This window comes from Phoenix dactylifera, chromosome 1, assembly GCF_051530095.1.
Source record: "Phoenix dactylifera cultivar Ajwa chromosome 1, Ajwa_hap1_PhDact_Kaust_v1.1, whole genome shotgun sequence".
In the NCBI taxonomy this organism is placed as follows: domain Eukaryota; kingdom Viridiplantae; phylum Streptophyta; class Magnoliopsida; order Arecales; family Arecaceae; genus Phoenix; species Phoenix dactylifera.
In genome coordinates this window covers 8,275,751-8,293,200 of record NC_143190.1, presented here as the reverse complement: position 1 = coordinate 8,293,200, position 17,450 = coordinate 8,275,751, and the positions used below count along the sequence as shown (strand labels likewise).

General features: G+C 36.9%; 1 protein-coding gene across 4 annotated transcripts; it reads left to right on the top strand.

Annotated features, from left to right (window-relative positions):
- Nucleotides 1-162: 162 nt before the first annotated feature.
- On the top strand, nucleotides 163-16,041 carry LOC103713670 (nuclear matrix constituent protein 1b-like). 4 transcript variants are annotated; one of them, XM_026807184.3, is made up of 9 exons: nucleotides 163-579; nucleotides 4,332-4,541; nucleotides 10,049-10,302; nucleotides 10,713-10,983; nucleotides 11,531-11,614; nucleotides 11,754-13,690; nucleotides 13,813-14,140; nucleotides 15,491-15,663; nucleotides 15,764-16,041. In XM_026807184.3, the coding sequence occupies exons 1-8, from the start codon at nucleotides 361-363 to the stop codon at nucleotides 15,635-15,637; spliced, it is 3,450 nt and encodes a 1,149-aa protein (XP_026662985.2). In that variant the 5' UTR covers nucleotides 163-360; the 3' UTR covers nucleotides 15,638-15,663; nucleotides 15,764-16,041. The 4 variants fall into 4 exon arrangements, with proteins under 4 accessions (XP_026662985.2, XP_026662984.2, XP_008798896.2 ...); XM_026807183.3 differs by having other exon boundaries at nucleotides 13,813-14,152; XM_008800674.5 differs by having other exon boundaries at nucleotides 15,491-16,041.
- The last annotated feature ends 1,409 nt before the right edge of the window (nucleotides 16,042-17,450 follow it).

Sequence of the window (17,450 nt, the reverse complement as noted above, 5' to 3'; positions counted from 1 at the left end):
TGCTCTTCCCTTACCCTCCATATAGCTTACCTACCAAATTTCGCCTAACTTCATGAACCCACGGCTCGTTGTTCGTGCCAAGAAGTGGGGCGGTAATCGTACGAGCGGTGCGCGGATCGCTCATCTGGAGGAAAAGGACAGTCGGAGCAAATCGAGCCGCCTGCTTCTCGTACCGTACATCCGAAGATATCTCTCGCTCCAAAAATTTTTCCCCCACTCTCCGAGCGGAAAAAAAGCGAACGATTTCTAGAGCAAAAGGGCTAGAAGTGGGAGGAGTCATCCGAGTCCAAGACGGTCTCGGAGGTGCCAAGCTGTGTTCCTCTTTCGCTGCTTCGATCTAGGGTTTCTGCCGGCGAAGAGATGGCGAGCCCGCGGCCGAGATCCTCGCCGCTGGGGCCAGGCGCCGCCCGATCGCCGGCTTCGACGGTCGCCGGAGCTTCCCCGCCGGCGAGCGGCGCGGCCCCGCTGGGGGATGAGGCGATCTGGAGGCGGCTCCGGGAGGCGGGGTTCGATGAGGAGTCGGTGAAGAGGAGGGACAAGGCTGCCCTCGTTGCCTACATCTCCATGGTCGAATCCGAGGTATTTTTCTCTTTACTCTTTAGTGGAACTGTGGGAACTGTGGGTTTTTGTTTTCAAAAGAAAAAAAAAAAACTATGTTTCTTGAAACTATGTTCCTTTTCAATTTAGGTTTTTTTGGTTGTTTAGATAGGTGATCTTTATCGAATTTCGAGTTTTAAACTGGAATCTTGTAAAGAGTTTAAAAATTTTATATAGATTTGTTGAAAATTTTGGCAGAATGATTTGTTGGGAACACCGAGTCCAACAAGATATTTTTACAGGGACCAAGATTCCCTTTTTATACAAATTTTCTCATAAATTTTCTTCGTAGGTTTTACTTTTTCTTTTTCGTTCGTCCAATTTTGTTATTTCTTTTGCCCCCGATTAATCAAGTGAATCCCTGGTTGGGAGTGGTAAGTTGGGGGAAGAAAAATATTTGTTCATAAATTTTAGTCTAGTCTTTGTCACATATACAAATCTTAACAGAAGAACCAAGAATCCTTGATATGAGATATAACATAGTTAAGAAAATGATTTAATAGCAAAAAATCAAATTTTGGTTGCAATAGTAGAGCCTGTAGACCTTCTTAGAAGGGTGACGAGGGTAGAAATAATATGGGTCCAGGGATCTATGTTTAACCGTTTTGAAGTGCTTTCGCCAGCCTTGGTGGCTTTCATGAATGGGAATAGAAGTAAAAGGCAAAATAAGCTGTTGATCATGAATTGTAGAGCTGCTGAACAAGAAAGTTAAATAGGAGAAAAATAACATTTTATAAAATATGAAATAAGGATGAATTTTTTCAAGAACAAATTGAAAGAGATGTGTGTACTTTTAATGAGATGCAAAGGAGTAAGACTATGACCATAGGTAAGACATGGAGAGATAGAAAAGCTGTAGCATTGGATGACATGTAGAGGAAGGTAGATGAAGTGCTAGTCTTCTACAGCCTATCAGATTTGGTATGGCAATTGAAGACTTTCATGTCTGAAGAATATTTAGTGCTCAATCATGAGCACACCCAAAACTACATATTTTGTCTGTTGCATGTTCATGTACTTTGGGGGCCCACTTACAATCGGAACATGTAGAATTGGGTACTTTTGAGATGCAATATTTTTATTGTTTGTATTTAGAAAACATATCCTGTTAACAATTATTTGAGATAGGAAAAAACAGTAGTCATGGATTGGTAAGGTAATAGGGATGTTGCTGGTTGTGAAATAGAGAGGACGGGCCATATGCTGAGGGAAACCATGTCTTGGCTTGTTAAATGAGTGGCAATGAGTTGAGAGTTGAGACAAAGATGAATTCCATTTTGTGTGTTTGTGTTTTTTTTTTTTTTGAGAGGGGGGAGGGGGTGGTGAGGAGCTTCCTCAGCCACCCATCTGTCTCCGCCCTGAGGTTGCTGCTCATCTTCACCATTTATAACTAGATGATGTTACTCGATTGTTTATCACTTTTCCTCTTTTATTACACTAATGAGATTTCATGTCCACAAGTTTATCCCCATATTTGTATTAATCATGCCACATGCCCAACTTGATTGATTAATATCCACTTTTGTGGAGAAAACTTTTAACTGATCCTTGCAGTACAATGTTTTCTGTGGGAGCAGAAAACCAATTTAAAAGCAAGCACTTAAGTGCTATGCTTGTGGAAGTGATTCAGAATAATACTTCAAATACTAGTTTGGCAAAAGTACTTAGGCCTTACTTGGCATTGCATATGGAGGGCTAAAAAGTGCTTCTTGGAGAGCCAAAAGCTCTTTGAGTGATTTTGAGGAATTTGGTAAAAATTTTGAAATAGCCTTCTGGCTCCTCGAAAAGTTGAAGAAGGTTCACTAGGGAGCTCCAATTTATATTTTTTGGTAAAAGCTCTACTTGAGATGTGTCAGAAAGCTTTTTTTTTCTTTCTAAGTGACTGGGATTCAAGTCCTTATAAGAGTTTTTTTTTTAAAAAAAGAGTTTAAAAATAATTTATAAGATAGCAGTACTTTATAAGAGCAACTTTTGATATTATAATATAATATGATATATATAATATAATGAAATATATTTATCATCACTGTTATTCTACCATGATAATCATATTATAATATATTATATTGTTATGCTATAATAATATTATCTTATTATAATATATTAAAATAATGATATCATTTTATTATACTATAATAATATTATTATTGTAAAAAAATAATATGGTAAAAATATTATTATATTTTATAATAAATTTAAAATTTTATTATTTATTATATTATCTAGATTAAATACCAAAATAAATAATTTATAAATTAAGAATACTTTATAATAACTGTTTTGATAGGACGGACAATTAGACAATTGAAAGCATTTTATAATGTCTTTTGTATACTAAAGGCACTTTCTTGAATTGGTTACCAAAAAGATATTAAAGTAATACATCACTTTAGTAATGTAATTGCCAATAATAAATACCTTTTTATTAAAAGCTCTACTAGCAAACGATCTACTATCCAAAGCTCTATGACCTACTATAATGCCAAACTGGGCCTTCATGTGCCTTAGATTCTGATAAGATGTACCTTCACTCATTTGTTACCATAATGGATGACACATGAACCTATTTGAGTAGGATCTCTATGTGCTGATTTGACCGAGAACATAAACAGACTCTCATTAGCAGTTATCATCAGCACCAAGAAATTTTTGTTTCATCCAATCTCCTGAGCTTGACTACCTTTTTGCTATTCAATCAGATCAAGGCACGTATTCTTTGTCAACATGAGCTTCTTTTCGCCTTCTAGTGATATAATGAAACTACGGTATATGCTGGCCTATTTGACCTTCCTACCTACTGCCATGAAACTACTTTTGGTTAGGAATACAAATAAGCTTATCAGTAAGCTGCTCGGGTTTGACCTGTCATGTAAAAAAGGCGCTCAAACTTAATCTATTCCATTGAAACCAGTATTCAAAACTAACAACGTTCATTGGCATTTAAGTAGACAAATCATGAAATATAAGGGTGTTGGCTTCTTTTGTATTAGTGGTTGTTTGGTTATGCAGTGATGGTAATTGTGGTACTAAGTAGGAAATTTGCATAGTAGGGTTTATAAAGCAACATGCAGCAGTTGGGTAACTTCTTGATTATGGCTATGTTTTGCCAATTGGTTATATCATTTTAGTAGAATGTTGAAAACAATTAAGGGTTAAAGTTAAAGTTTCTGTGGGTTTTTTTGCCTTGACCTGCTGCTGGATCATCTCTGTTATCCCATATGACTTTCATCAGAAAAGGGTTTTTATCTTTGTCTGTTTCCTTTAAGAGAATAAGTGCCAAAGTGTCAGCTTTCATGTTCTTTTATTGGCATTGTTATAGTATTTATTGTTATAGTTCTAGGTATTGTTGTTCTTGTTGTTGTTCACATGATCTTTTGCTTTCGTTCAGGTTTGGGACAGATAGAGTTCTTATTTGAGTGCTTTGGCCTTTCTTTCTCTTTGTAGTATCATCCTCTACTATGATGATGAAATTTGACTCTCTTGAGTTGTTTTCAGTTTCTACTCTAAAAATGAACAAACTCTTGATGATTTTGTGAAATATACATGTGGTCTTTCTGTTATAGATTATATTCTATGTAGTTTAATCTCTTAACATTGTATTTGATTCCTGGGAATGTGCACCCCTTTCTAGGAATTGAATTTGCAATGTCAGATGTACTTTTGTACTACACATGAATCAAATATTAATACTATGTTTGCTCCAAATCTTTTTTGCATCGACTAATTTAATGAAGAGATATGACTGTCAACACCACATGGGGCTTCTTATATTGGAGAGGAAGGAGTGGACATCCAAATATGAACAAGTTAAAGCTTCTGCTGAGTCTGCTGAGGTTGTATACCGAAATGAGAAAGCAGCACATTTATCTGCTATAGCGGAAGCAAGGAAACGAGAAGAGAGCCTAAAGAAAGCTTTAGGAATTGAGAAAGAATGTGTTGCAAATGTAAGAACATACCACCTGAAGAATTTTGTTGGAATCAGATGCTATTTTTTATTTTTATTATTATACACAAATACATTCATGTGCTTAAAAAAATCCTATGTGATATTTTTTTTTTTTTGCATATCATTATCCAAGTAAAATTTTGCTTTTTTGTTCTGGTATCTATAGACGCATCTTTCTGTGTGCTGCCATCTTGTGTGATTTTGTGGCTGTAGTTCGGGAGAGGTAGTAGGCTTATGTAGGTGCAACTTCTAATACAACACTAAGACATGGGTACACTAGACTGCTTTATCATCAATACATTGCAGGAATATCTGGTCTTCAGTTATCTGACACCCATATGTGCATCGGAGATTGTATGCAACATCATCGACTATAGTAAAAGTTAAGAGGAAAAATTTACATAATTATTGAGCATATGGATGAAATATTACTATATTTTTGACCAGGTTATCTATGTATAGGTCTTAATATCTGAGTAGATGAAATATTGTAAACATGGTTATCTATCCTTGATATCTGTTAATCAATGTGCTGTTCTGACAGAGTGCTAAGAATTGTAATTTCTAGAATGAACACAAGCACCATTTTTTTTGTAAAGCATTATTTACTTCAAGTATGATTCTATAGAAAATATGATTCATCCATCTCCAGAAGTGGACAAAGTTGTGATGGAAGATCATTAGAGGGCCAACAATGCCTCCCAGGGTTGGCAGCACCAAAATTGGACTAGAAAGCCAGTTAGTTAGCAGACCTATTTACATGCAAAACGCTAAAAGAGTGACACTTGTGGCGCATCACTAAAATATCTAATAACAAAGGACTAGCAGTTGATGCTTAAACACGCATCATTTTCAAAATTCTCATAGATATAATGCCGGACCTCTGGGACATTGCATGGAATCAACTGTTCAATATACATATGGCCTTCATTTATTAATGAGGATCATGGGAACCAAATTGATTGTGATGTCAGAATTACTGTCAAAGCTTAACAGCTTCAACATTGTATGAGCATAATGTTTTCGGAGATCGAATGATTATATTTCAGGTCAATTTATTGAATATTTTAAAACATAGTTTTTCTGTTGTTGGAGTACACCATAGAATAGTTGTTGCTGTTGCTTTTTGTCAAGGCAACCTATGAGTGCTTAGATGGGTTATTTATATGTTTCTTATTTTTTTATTAGATTTTTATGATGTTAAACTGACATGGTAAAGAAAAGAAGAGAAGGGCTCAAAGTTTTTTTCTTGCCTGTAGTAATGATTCGATCGAGAGTATAAAAGATTTTTTTTTTCAACTCGTTCAACTCGAATCTATAAAAAAAAAAATTAGAAGAAGATGGAAGAATTGCGAAAGTAGGGCTCAAGTTTTTTTTTTCTTCTATTGATTCTTCACACCTGCTAAACTGAGATACATAACTCCTATTTATAATACTAGCGAGGTCCTCCTTTTCACAATTTGGGTTAGATTCCTCTCCTTGTTTGAATAGTACTGAGTATCCTAAAATAAATATAATTAATAAAAATATTCTAAAAAATGCTAAAATTTAGAAATATTTTAGAAAACACTAAAATTTTTGAGAAGGTAGATCTCAACTTTTACATCGATTATGTCTTCTGTCACTCCATCTGACTCTTTTCGGATAGAGAGCTACTCCGATCAAAATCTTATCCGAAAAAAAAACTTTTGATTTGACCAGCTTGTTTCGGAGCCTAAATGTTGGATTTTTGTTCCAATTCAACGTTTTAGTTGTAGATCTCGAAAAGTTACCCAATTTCAAAAGAAAAAAAGATTATCTGAATCGGGCATCGTATAACTATGTTATAACAGCCGAAAGTTTGATGCAACTCGGCTTTCCGATGTGGCGGATCTTTCTCTTGGATCCTGTCCAGTCTTGCTCGTAGTGGCCAAAATATTCCACATCGAGTCTAGTGATCCATCTGAATATTTGTAGTGTCCACAGTAGTCCACATCGAGTTTAATGATTCTTCAGGATCAGAACTCTTCTTGTTTAGGAGATTTATCTTCTGCTAAATCAGAATTGAAGGTGAAAAAATACTTGTTTTCTACCTCGCGACTGAATCACTTAGTTTTGCTCGGAGATAGAGTTGCTGGTGCTTATGTTGAAGGCGTTATAAATAGAGACATAATCTCAGTGAGTTGGGCTATCTTCTTCTCTAGTTGTGTGAGACGTTCCATCATCTCATCATCGATTGAAATATAACTAGTAGCCATACTTGTCTGTCATTCAATGTACTTCAAACATGAATAGCCCTTCTTTTGACTGCTTGTACCGCTCGCGCATTTGGACCGTGCACTAAGCTTCCATTGATATAAAGAAATTTGGTTTTGATACCAACTTGATCCGTTGGAGAGAAAGATTTTTTTAACCTGCTCAACTCGGATCTCTTAAAAGAAAATTAGAAGATGGAAGAAATCTCGAAAGTAGGGCTTAAGTTTCTTTTTCTTTCATTGATTCTCCACACTTCTTAAACTGAGGTAGATAACCTTTATTTATAATATTAGCGAGGTCTCCTCTTTTACAATTGGGTTGGATTTCTTTTCTAGTTCTAATAGGACTAGGTATCCTAAATAAGTATAACTAATAGAAATATTTTAGAAAAAGCTAAAATTTAGAAATATTATAGAAAAGCTAAAATTTTTGAGTAGATAAATCTCAGCTTCTACGTCAACTCTGCTTTTTGTCGCTCTACTTGATTCTTCTCGGAGAGAGTTATGTCCAATCAAAGTTTTATCTGAAAAGAAAATTTTCGGTTTGACTAGCCCGTTTCAGGGCCTAAATAGTAAAATTTCGTCTCAATTCAACCTTCTAGTTGTAGATCTCAAAAAGCTACCCAGATTTCAAAAAAAAAAAAAAAGATTATTTCAATCGGGCATCATATGACCAAGATATGGCCTCTGGAAGTTTAACCTGCGACTCAGCTTTTTGATGTGGTGTAGCCTATGACTCGGCTTTCTGATATGGCAGATTTTGCTCTTGGATTCTGTCCAGCCCTACTCGTAGTGGCTCTGGTGATTCCCCTGAATACTCATAGTGGCCAAAATAGTCCACATCGAGTTTGGTGATTTTTTAGGATCAAGTTAGCTTTTGCTGCATTGATTATTAAGAAGTTTAAAAAAAAAAAAGAATTTTAGATTACATACTAGAAGAGCAGGATGACAGAAGGATCAGTAATTAAAAGTACGAAGGGGATATAGGTGCTGGGTGTTGCGTGTGCATATTAAATGCTTGAAAATCTGAACAGGGAATATGAAAGTAAAAATTAATAAGATAATGTGTCAAAGGAATGCTCGAACTGGTATGTGTTCTAAGTGACAACAAAAAGGTGGGGAAGAGGAAGATAGGAAGGAAAGGCCACATAGGATGAGAGATGATTTTGATGGAACGGAAAGGAGAGTACAAGAAAGAAAATAAGCAGAAAAGTGTAAAAGTGAAAAGAAGTTAGAAGAATAAATGTTCCAAATTCAAAACAAGGTTTGCAATCTAGAACCTTACCACCTTGTAAGGGGTGTACCATACCAGTCAGGTATGGAGACTTGGTACGCTGCCCATATTGTCGGTGTTGAGGTATGTACCATTACCGACACTTGATATGGTGTGTACCAGGTCTAGTACCAAGATTGCAATCTTGGTTCTGATTTATTATGGAAAAGAAATTTTTGTAAAAAAAGTGAAAGTACAAAATGCCACTTATTTCAATTATATTTTATTGGATATGGAGTATCTAGTTTCTATCAAGTATCAAACAACAGTAAAAAATGACTAATATAAACTTATATTATGTTGTTTCAGTTATTCTACCATGTTATTCAACATGAATAAACATAAGGTAGTGATTTGTTATCCACTTGGAGCATTTTATAGACATTTTCTCATGTTTAGACTGTCTATATTTAAAAGCTGAAATATTAAATGGTGTTGGGAAACCATTCTCTAAACTTCTTAAATCTCATATTTTTCCATGCTTGACTTTAAACAATGAATTTCCAAATATTTATCATTCATTCACTTTGGTCTTCTATCTTTTTTGATTGTGACTTCTTGAAGTCCACAATTAGGAGGTGGGGGGGCCATAGCACATCAGCAACTGCCTTTGTCAACATATTGGAAGCTGTTATAGGTGATCTCATATGTAAAAAAATTCCTCTAGCTGTGTTCATTTGGAGCCCTATTTCAAGCATTGATTATTTATAGGTCTTCTAAGTGTCTGAAGATGTATGCTGTACAATATTGCACATCTTAAAGCTCTCTAAAAGCCTAGGCTAGTAGATGCTCTATGTGTGGATGAAGGCTAGACAATGTGTGGATGTCCTTTCTTCTACAAGTGGTTCAGTTGGGTATTTCGCTTGAAACAATATTCACAAAGCAGTTTCCTGCTGGTGTCTTGGTTTGGCTGAATTTGATTGAAGCTACATTGAGTTGATTGCTATTCTTTAAGTGTAAATTGCTATTCTTTAAGCCATCGCAGCGTGAACCTTCTCCTCTTTTCCGTCTCCATTACATCAGCCTATATAGATTTTGTGTTCTTTTTCTTGTCATTTCTTGTAAACTATTGCAATAATTTACTGCTTTGTTAGTGGCACCTACTGCTGCGAACTTAAATTTAATGCATATCTTAGTCCTTAATAAACTGCCTTATTCTATTTCTGCTATTGTAGGTAATTTATTGTTAGCACTCAACCTTTTTGGACAATGACTGTTGATGCTTGTCATCTTTAAATGAATGAAACCTTTACACGGATTGTTATCTTTTTGGAGACTTCCTTGGGCTTTCTTTTCAGTTGTTATGGTTACAAAATAGGCTACATATATTTTAAAAAATTCTATTTTTTGCCAAGGTTCACTTCTGATGCCTTTTGCTTTAAAGTAGGAGTTTTCATAATTGCCAATACTAATGTTCCTCAAGCTTGGTCTCCATCTTGTTCAGTTATGATCCTCTTGTCTGGGTCTGAAACCATTTCGTTCATTGAGAAGGTCTTGATCCAAATTTCTTGGAAGAATTCTGTAGTGTTTTCCATCCACAGTGCTGGTACCCGAACATCATATTTTAGCTTTCACAGGGAGCCAATTTCATGCTACCCATAGGGTACGGTGGATATAAGAAATTAAGATGCACCCCAAATGACATCTTGTTGAAAATTCAACAACTTAACACTTAGACAAGCTTTTTTTAAAAAAGAAAAATATTGTTATTGTCCTCAAGGATATACTTCTGAATGATAGATTGCTTATTAATTTTATAATGATATGGGCTCGATGTTCTGAAAAGAAAAGATAAAATTCTGTTCAGACGGTGTGTATTAACGAAGACCGGAGGTTTATTAGGCAGGGATATTTGAGTTTAGGTCAATGAAAGGAGAGGAAAATATGTAAGGCAGCTTTCTGTGATTGAGCTTGTAGTCTAGTATGTAATGTTTGAGATAATGCTATGATCATGGCATCAAGACATAACTTACTAATATTTTTCTTTCTTATATGTAGATTGAGAAAGCCTTACATGATATGTGTGCTGAATCGGCTGAAACAAAAATTGCATATGAAAATAAACTGGCTGAAGTTCGTCAAATGATGGAAGCTGCACAAGAGAAATTTGATGAGGCAGAAAGAAAGTTGCTTGCAGCAGAATCCTTGCATGCAGAAGCCAGCCGGAGCCGTAATGCTGCATTAAGAACCTTACAGGATGTTGAAGCCCGTGAAGATAAGCTTAGGAGGGATCGTATTTCTTTTAAGTTTGAGTAAGCTATCCTTCAGTTTGTTTTGCAGTTCTCTTCTTTTGAACTTTGTTTTAGATTTATATCAAGCATTCTTGTTGGCGGTTAATTATTTCTAAAGTTTTCCAATTGAATGCTCGTCTTATATAATCTTCTTCAATAGCAATTGTACTAATCTTTAGGTGAAGCTATTATTCCTTCCTTGCTTAATATGTGGGCTTCCTACATATCCAAAACCTAGTAGTGTCTGCAAACGATGGTTCAGATTATTATTTTTAACACTTTTCCCTGGTGTCATGCTTCCTGCCATCTGCCTTCATATTTTTTATTGAAATAGACCGGTACAGTGAATGTTCTCCTCATGGGATTTCCTCAGCCATCTATTTTATGTTGCTGCTTGCAATAATGATATTTACAAATTAATAATTTTGCAGATGTGATGCTAAGGAGCAAGACATTAACTGCGACAGGCAAATCCTATATGACAGGCAGAAAATTCTTCATGAGGAGCAAGAGAGGTTGATAGCAGCGCAGACCTTATTAAATCAGAGGGAGGAATATATCTTTGAAAGATCAAAAGAATTAAGCTGCTTCGAAAAAGAATTGGAAAGAACAAGAACAAATCTTGAAGAAGAACACAGAGCTCTAAGCGAAGAAAAGTCCGATTTGGATCTAAAGATAGCTGCTCTTGCAACTAGGGAGGAGGTCTGTTTATTTTTTGTTTGTTAAATGTGAGGTCTGCTGGACCAGTATCGGGGCTCGTACTGGTTGGCGACTGGTTTGGTATGGTATGGGTACATATTATACTATGCAGGGGCGTAGAGAACCATGGAGAGGGAAAGGGGGAGGGAGGAGAGGGAGGGAGAGAGGGGGGGGGGGGGGAGAGAAGAGGGGAGGGGCTTCTTTAGGTGTCGATCAACATTGAAGAGGAGCAAGATGAGTGACCGAACGAGCTAGACAAGCGACCGACACACACGGTGGCGCTTCGAAGCTCTGATCATGGTGGAAGCTTTGGGGGGTTGGGGGGCTTGGGCGGGGAGGGTGGGGTCTCAAGAGGGTTTTAACTCAGGGGGGTTTTAAGGAACCGAACCAACCTGACCTGTCGAATTGTCCCAATTCTTTACCAGTTCGGATCAGTATGGCCCGGTTCCAGAAGGTTCAACGTACCTTGGTTAAATGAGATATTCCTTTTTTATTCTATTCGGCTGTTTTTTAGTGAATGTTATTTTTGATCACTTTTTAATTCTTGCAGTCCATGATCAAGAGGGAATCATTGCTTGAGAAAAGAGAGTGCGAGTTGCTAATGTTACAAGAAAAGATTGCCTGCAAAGAACATGTAAGTTTTTTCCCTTATTATTAACAAATTTGTCTCCAGATTTGTACGTCAAGGGATACAAATTAAGCTAAGCTTTTGAATCAGTTCTCTTAGTTCTCTCCACTATGTATATTTATTTTATATTTTATGATGAGTGTAGGATGAGATTAAAAGACTTACGGATAAACATCAATCTGCTCTGGAAAGGAAGAGAAGTGAATTTGAAGCTGAATTGGAACACAGATGCAAGATGTTAGAGGATGAGATGGAGGCCAAACGAACAGCTTGTGAGGTTAGGGAGGCTGAACTCAGTAACAGAGAAAATGCTATTCAGGAAAGAGAACACTGTATTAAGCTTGAGTTGAGTGCATTAGCAGAAAAGGAAGAGAATGTAGCTAAAAAAATGAAATTACTGGAGGAGAGAGAACAAAATCTACATTCTACCCAAAAAGCAGCAGAAATTGAGATGCAAAATTTGCAGAAGGAAAGAGAAGATATGCTGAAGATGAAACTAGACCTTGAGAATTATAAATCTTCCCTAGAAGATGAAAAGAAAGGGCTTCTTTGTGTACAGGAGAAACTGGAGCTAACCATAGCTGAGAGAAATGAGCTTCTTGTTCTGGAAAGAAAACTTAAAGAAGAAATTGATAGTCTTAGAGCCCAAAAAATGGAACTTGTAGCTGAAGCTGATACATTGAAGGCAGAAAAGGAGAAGTTTGAGATTGAGTGGGAACTAATTGATGAAAAAAGAGAAGAGTTACGGAAAGAGGCAGAATGGGTTGCTGAAGAGAGAAAAGCAGTGGACCGGTACCTTAAAGATGAACATGATAGCATTAAATTGGAGAAGGAAAATTTGCGCAGTCAGTTTAAGAGTGATGTTGAGTCCTTGTCTCGTGAGCGGGAGGAATTTTTAGGCAAGATGGAGCTTGAACATTCAGATTGGTTCTGCAAGATTCAGCAAGAAAGAGAGGATTTTGTGAGAGACATCATGATTCAGAGGAAGGAATTAGAAAATTGTATTGATAAAAGACGAGAGGAAATTGAAACTTATTTAAAAGAAAGGGAGGGAGCATTTGAACAAGAAAAGGCCAGGGAACTCCAGCATATAAATTCTCAAAAGGAATCGATTGCCAAGGAGTTGAAACGTGTCGCATCTGAGATGCAAAAGCTTAATGATGAGCGAATGGAGATTGCTCAGGACCGTGAGAAGAGGGAGAAAGAGTGGTCTGAGATAAAGAACTCCATTGAAGCACTCAATGTTCAACGGGAGAAGCTACAGAAGCAGAGAGAATTATTGCATTTGGATAAAGAAGAAATTTATCAACAGATTCAACGCCTTAAAAAATTGGAAGATCTGGATATTGAATCCGAAAATAGGGCTCTATCTGAGACACCTAATAAATGGAGGGTTACTTTGAAAACAAACATGAATTCAGATGTTGTGCAAGATATTCATGATCCAAATGGACGGCAGGTTACTGCTAACGGTGGTTCTAAACTAAAGTTACTTTCTGAAAAGACTCCAGAGGTTTCACCTCCCACACCCATTAATCTATCCTGGGTCAGGAAATGTGCCGAGGTGATATTCAAGCGTTCTTCAGAAAAAAATTTAGAACATGTTGAATGCAAAAACCCAGTCAAGTTTGGGAAAGTGTCAGAAGGAAATGATTTAAACTCTCCAAAGTCTGTTTATTATAGGAAAAAAAACTCCAGAGATGGTAAAAGAATTAGCATGTCAAAATGGAAAGACCTTCAAGATCCATCTGTTGCATCTCAGAAAATGGAGTCAAAGGGTCATGAGAGAACGGGAAGAAAGGAGATGCAGTCTGCGAGATCTGATTCTCTGCTTGTGGAAAGTAATGAAGGCTTGCGTATTGCCAAAATTGAAAGTAACACAAATAAGGAAGTCGGCGAACTTATTGAAGATTGTGAGGAGAAATCTGGAAATACTGACAGTGCATTGCCCCTGGGAAGAAAAAGACATAACAATGCATTATCTCATGATCAGGCCGACATGCAGTTAGAACCAAGTCAGAAGCACCAGAGAAAAACAAAGCAGAATGGGAGTGCTGATGTGGAAGGAATTGCTTCTAACTGGTATAACTGTATTTTTTTAACTCTGTAGATGTGTTCTTCTGTAGTTTAGTATAATCTGAAGTTGCCTGGTATGTTTTAGCTATTTGCATGTTCTAACTTTCACTTTTATGTGGTGTTGCTAGCCTGTTTGGAATGCGAATGCCAAACTCAGATGACTGTGACTCAGCATCACTCAACCCCACATCAGGATGTGAAGAACTGCTTGTGGGGTGCAAAGATCAAGAATGTGAAAACCCCGAAGTTTCAATTCCAAAGTCACCAGAAGTTTCTCGGAATACATCTGCAGTGTCGCATTCTCATATTTTTGAAAATGGAAATTTGCATGGATCAGGAAGTTCTTTCCTTGTTGGAGATGGCATGCTATTGTCAAGTTCAAATTTTCATGAAATAATGAAGAAACAAGAAAAAGTAGAAGAGCAAGTGATCATTGAGGCTGAAGAACCGTCCAAGGTGATTACTAAGGTAACTTCTAATCCACATGCCCTTGTTTCATGAAATTGGTTCATTTTCAAAATTCATTGGATTTGGCTGACTTTCATGTTTTCGAATCTGATGCTCCTCTCAACAATCTTTTATCATGTTTATGTTGCTGATGGGTACAGGTGCAACACATCAGCTTTTGTTTATATACTGGCACGTATGTCAAAATTGACTTTGCTCATAGCAAAAACTAAAAGAAATCATATACAGACAATTCAAAGAAATATGGAAAAGCTTATAAACTTAAAAAACCAAAAAAGGTAGAAACTTAGTAGGAAAGCAATGTAGCTGTGTTATATATTATAAAACTGAATTTAGTAATTAGCAATTCTGATCTGAACTAGGCTTGCCCCAGTGATCACACCCCTCTGCCTATCAACCAAAGGTTCTGAATTCAAGTCTTGGGTGGTTCATCCGCCAGGTATTTGAACCTTGATAATTACAATGCTGGTGGGTCTCTTTCCCTTTCTCTCAAAAATGGAAATAATTGAGCAATTCTGGCATCATCAATTGCTAGTTTATATGGTTATGTGACCATTTTGCTACTGCATGTATTATTTTTTTAAAAAATATTCTTTCTTGATTCTTGATTGCAATAATGAAGAAAAGCATAGGGCATTTTCTACAGTATTTCATTTCTACTACCCTCATTTCTTGTCTACACATCTTCAGTTCTGCCTTCTTCAGCGTGGATGTTAGAAGGAAAATCCACGTTCTTCAAAAGCCATTCAAGCATTATAAATGATCAAAACTCACACTAGCACATAAATGACTTCTAAAGAAGTTAAATGGCCCAAATGGCTTTGTCCTTGCTCGTTTAAACTTGCCAGTGCCACCAATCCAGAGGTTGGATCAGCTCATATGGTGGTTTTGCCTGATGAACTGTCCAATTCTGGAGGATCTAATGGATTGGTTATAGCAGATTATACTAGGAGGTAAGAATTGGTATTGGCCAATTTTGACTCATTGTACCATGCTTTGCATACATTGCTGTTACAACAAGAATATCTAGAATTTCAGGGCAAAACTCACAGTACCAATTTTGTAAGCCTGCTGATTACTCTTAAACCATGCCTTCTCGGTAGCATATGGGGTGGAATTTCCTTATATACCTTGAAACAATTTTATAGTTGTTTTACTAATATGTTTGTTTTTTCTTATTGTTTCAATAGTTTATCATTTATTCCATTTTAAATGATAAGCTCTGTATGAACTTCGAATTCCTATATCAAACTTTTCCCCCTGATTTTCAAATGAAGTGTGAGAGATTATACCTTTTATGCTTGCACTTTCTTACATGCATTTTTTTTGTAATGTCAGCCTGCAATGGAACTAATTTCCAATGATGGTGATGAAATTAAAGAGCTAGATGGATCCAACCAAGATGGTGACAATGAAGTTGAGGATGAGGAGGATGAGAATAGTTTATCGGCGAAACAGAAGTTGTGGAAATTTCTTATTACCTGATTATGCAGATAACTTATATCATAGAGGTTAGAGTTCACCAAACCTGTATGCTGATTTCTCAATCCTTCTTATATTGCTGTTGGTTTTGGTGAACTTTTGTTCCATAACTACCTTAACTATCCATAGGAGAAGTCAGAATCATCTGGCATCTAATGTCGTGTTGGTTGTGGCATAGAAGATCGAAGAACATGCATTGGATCTGTGAGCGGTAGTTTTATAATCCGCTGTGGTATCCACTTTTTTTCCCCGTTTTTTGAGTTTCCCTGCTTTGGTTCTAAACATGTAGAGTGGTGTTTGTTAGTGTGCAGAATCTGTAAGTATGTTTCCACCTTGATACCATGTAAGAAATGCATGAGTGATGATAGTGCATAGAGATGTGCTTGGAAGTTCTGTATGTGTTTAAATCTCCTCTTGTGTGGGCAAAGGTTTTACTGGCTGGTGTGATGGTGCTTAGTTGGGATATATGTCTCTGACTGGTACTTTATTTCATGGTCTCTCTTTATGGAGGAATGATATCAAGAGGTGAAAAAAAATCCTGCTCCTGGAAGCTAGAGAATGGCAAAAGAGCATGGTTGCGATAATGTCCGTTGTCTTGATGGTGAAGGCTCATCGAATGATCAGGAAAAATAGGTAAATTAATGTGGGATTCAAAATAATGGTGCTGTTGATCTCATCAGATTTTTTTTTTTTCCTTTTCCCTTTTTTGGGGTCTTGTACCTGTATGTTCAGAGATCTTAGCTAGAATGTACTTTATCCTCAGAAATTCTTCTGCGAAAAATTGCTTTGATATTTTAGGTTTTCCACAATGACAACTGTTATCTGCACTTGGAATCCGATGGCTCAATGGGATCAACAATCGCATGCTTTGGAAGTGACCTGTTCAATTTTATCTTTTCCTATAATATGCCAAAGGATGCCAGGCAGGTACGTCTAAATTCCCACTCTCTAGTAGCCAATTCTTTTGAGAGAGGGAGGTAGTTGCTGTCACACCCCCGCCTCCATAGGGCACGTGCGGCACCCAGTGCCCACGTGGGGGCCATATGAGGGAAGAACGTGGGTTTCTTCTGCTAGATATTGTCCGGTTTCAGAGTTCGCATGCGTACCGCACGCGCCGCTCAGATTTTTCTTTGGTTTTATTTTCTATCCAAAATGTGTCTGCAGAATTTGGAGATATCCGTTTCATATGTTTAGGTTTTGTAATAAATTTTTTCGATGTGGGATTATTGGGCCTCATACTCTTTCTATCATCGGACAATAGTCGTTTTCGGCTTTAATACCAAATATCACGCCTCCGCGGAGCATGTGCGGCATCTAGTACTCACGTGGGGGCTATATGAGGGGGAAAACACTGTGCTCTTCTGCTAGATATTGTATAATTTGGGGCTCGCATGCGCGCCGTACGTACCGCTTAGACTCATCGGTTTTGTTTTCCATCAAAAATGCATATGTAGGATTTGGAGACAGGGACTATTAAGCCTCACAGTTGCCAAATCCTTCAAATCCGATTCAGCCCCTCTTCTACTTTTCCCAAACCCTCAATATCTTCAGCGGAGCCACTGATCCTTCATATGCTTATACAACTTTGTTTTTTAAGCTATAATAAGTAAACGATTCCATCTTTTCGTATTTTTAATGTTCTCTTCACAGCCACGTAACTTGGAACCCCTTTCCCTCATTCAATGAACATACAGATTTGAGTTTATATTTGGTTTTTATCGATTTTAAAAACAATAAGCTCAAGGGATCATGCTTGCGCAAAACTAATGACATGAAATAACAATGGTCAAGATGGGATTATAGGAGGATCGAGTAT

Bases quoted from the DNA above. Each gene is read 5' to 3' on its own strand.
- LOC103713670 (XM_026807183.3), top strand. From the start codon at position 361: ATGGCGAGCCCGCGGCCGAGATCCTCGCCGCTGGGGCCAGGCGCCGCC. The intron at 10,984-11,530 runs GTCTGTTTATTT...TAATTCTTGCAG, and splicing joins CTCTTGCAACTAGGGAGGAG to TCCATGATCAAGAGGGAATC. The intron at 11,615-11,753 runs GTAAGTTTTTTC...TGATGAGTGTAG, and splicing joins AGATTGCCTGCAAAGAACAT to GATGAGATTAAAAGACTTAC.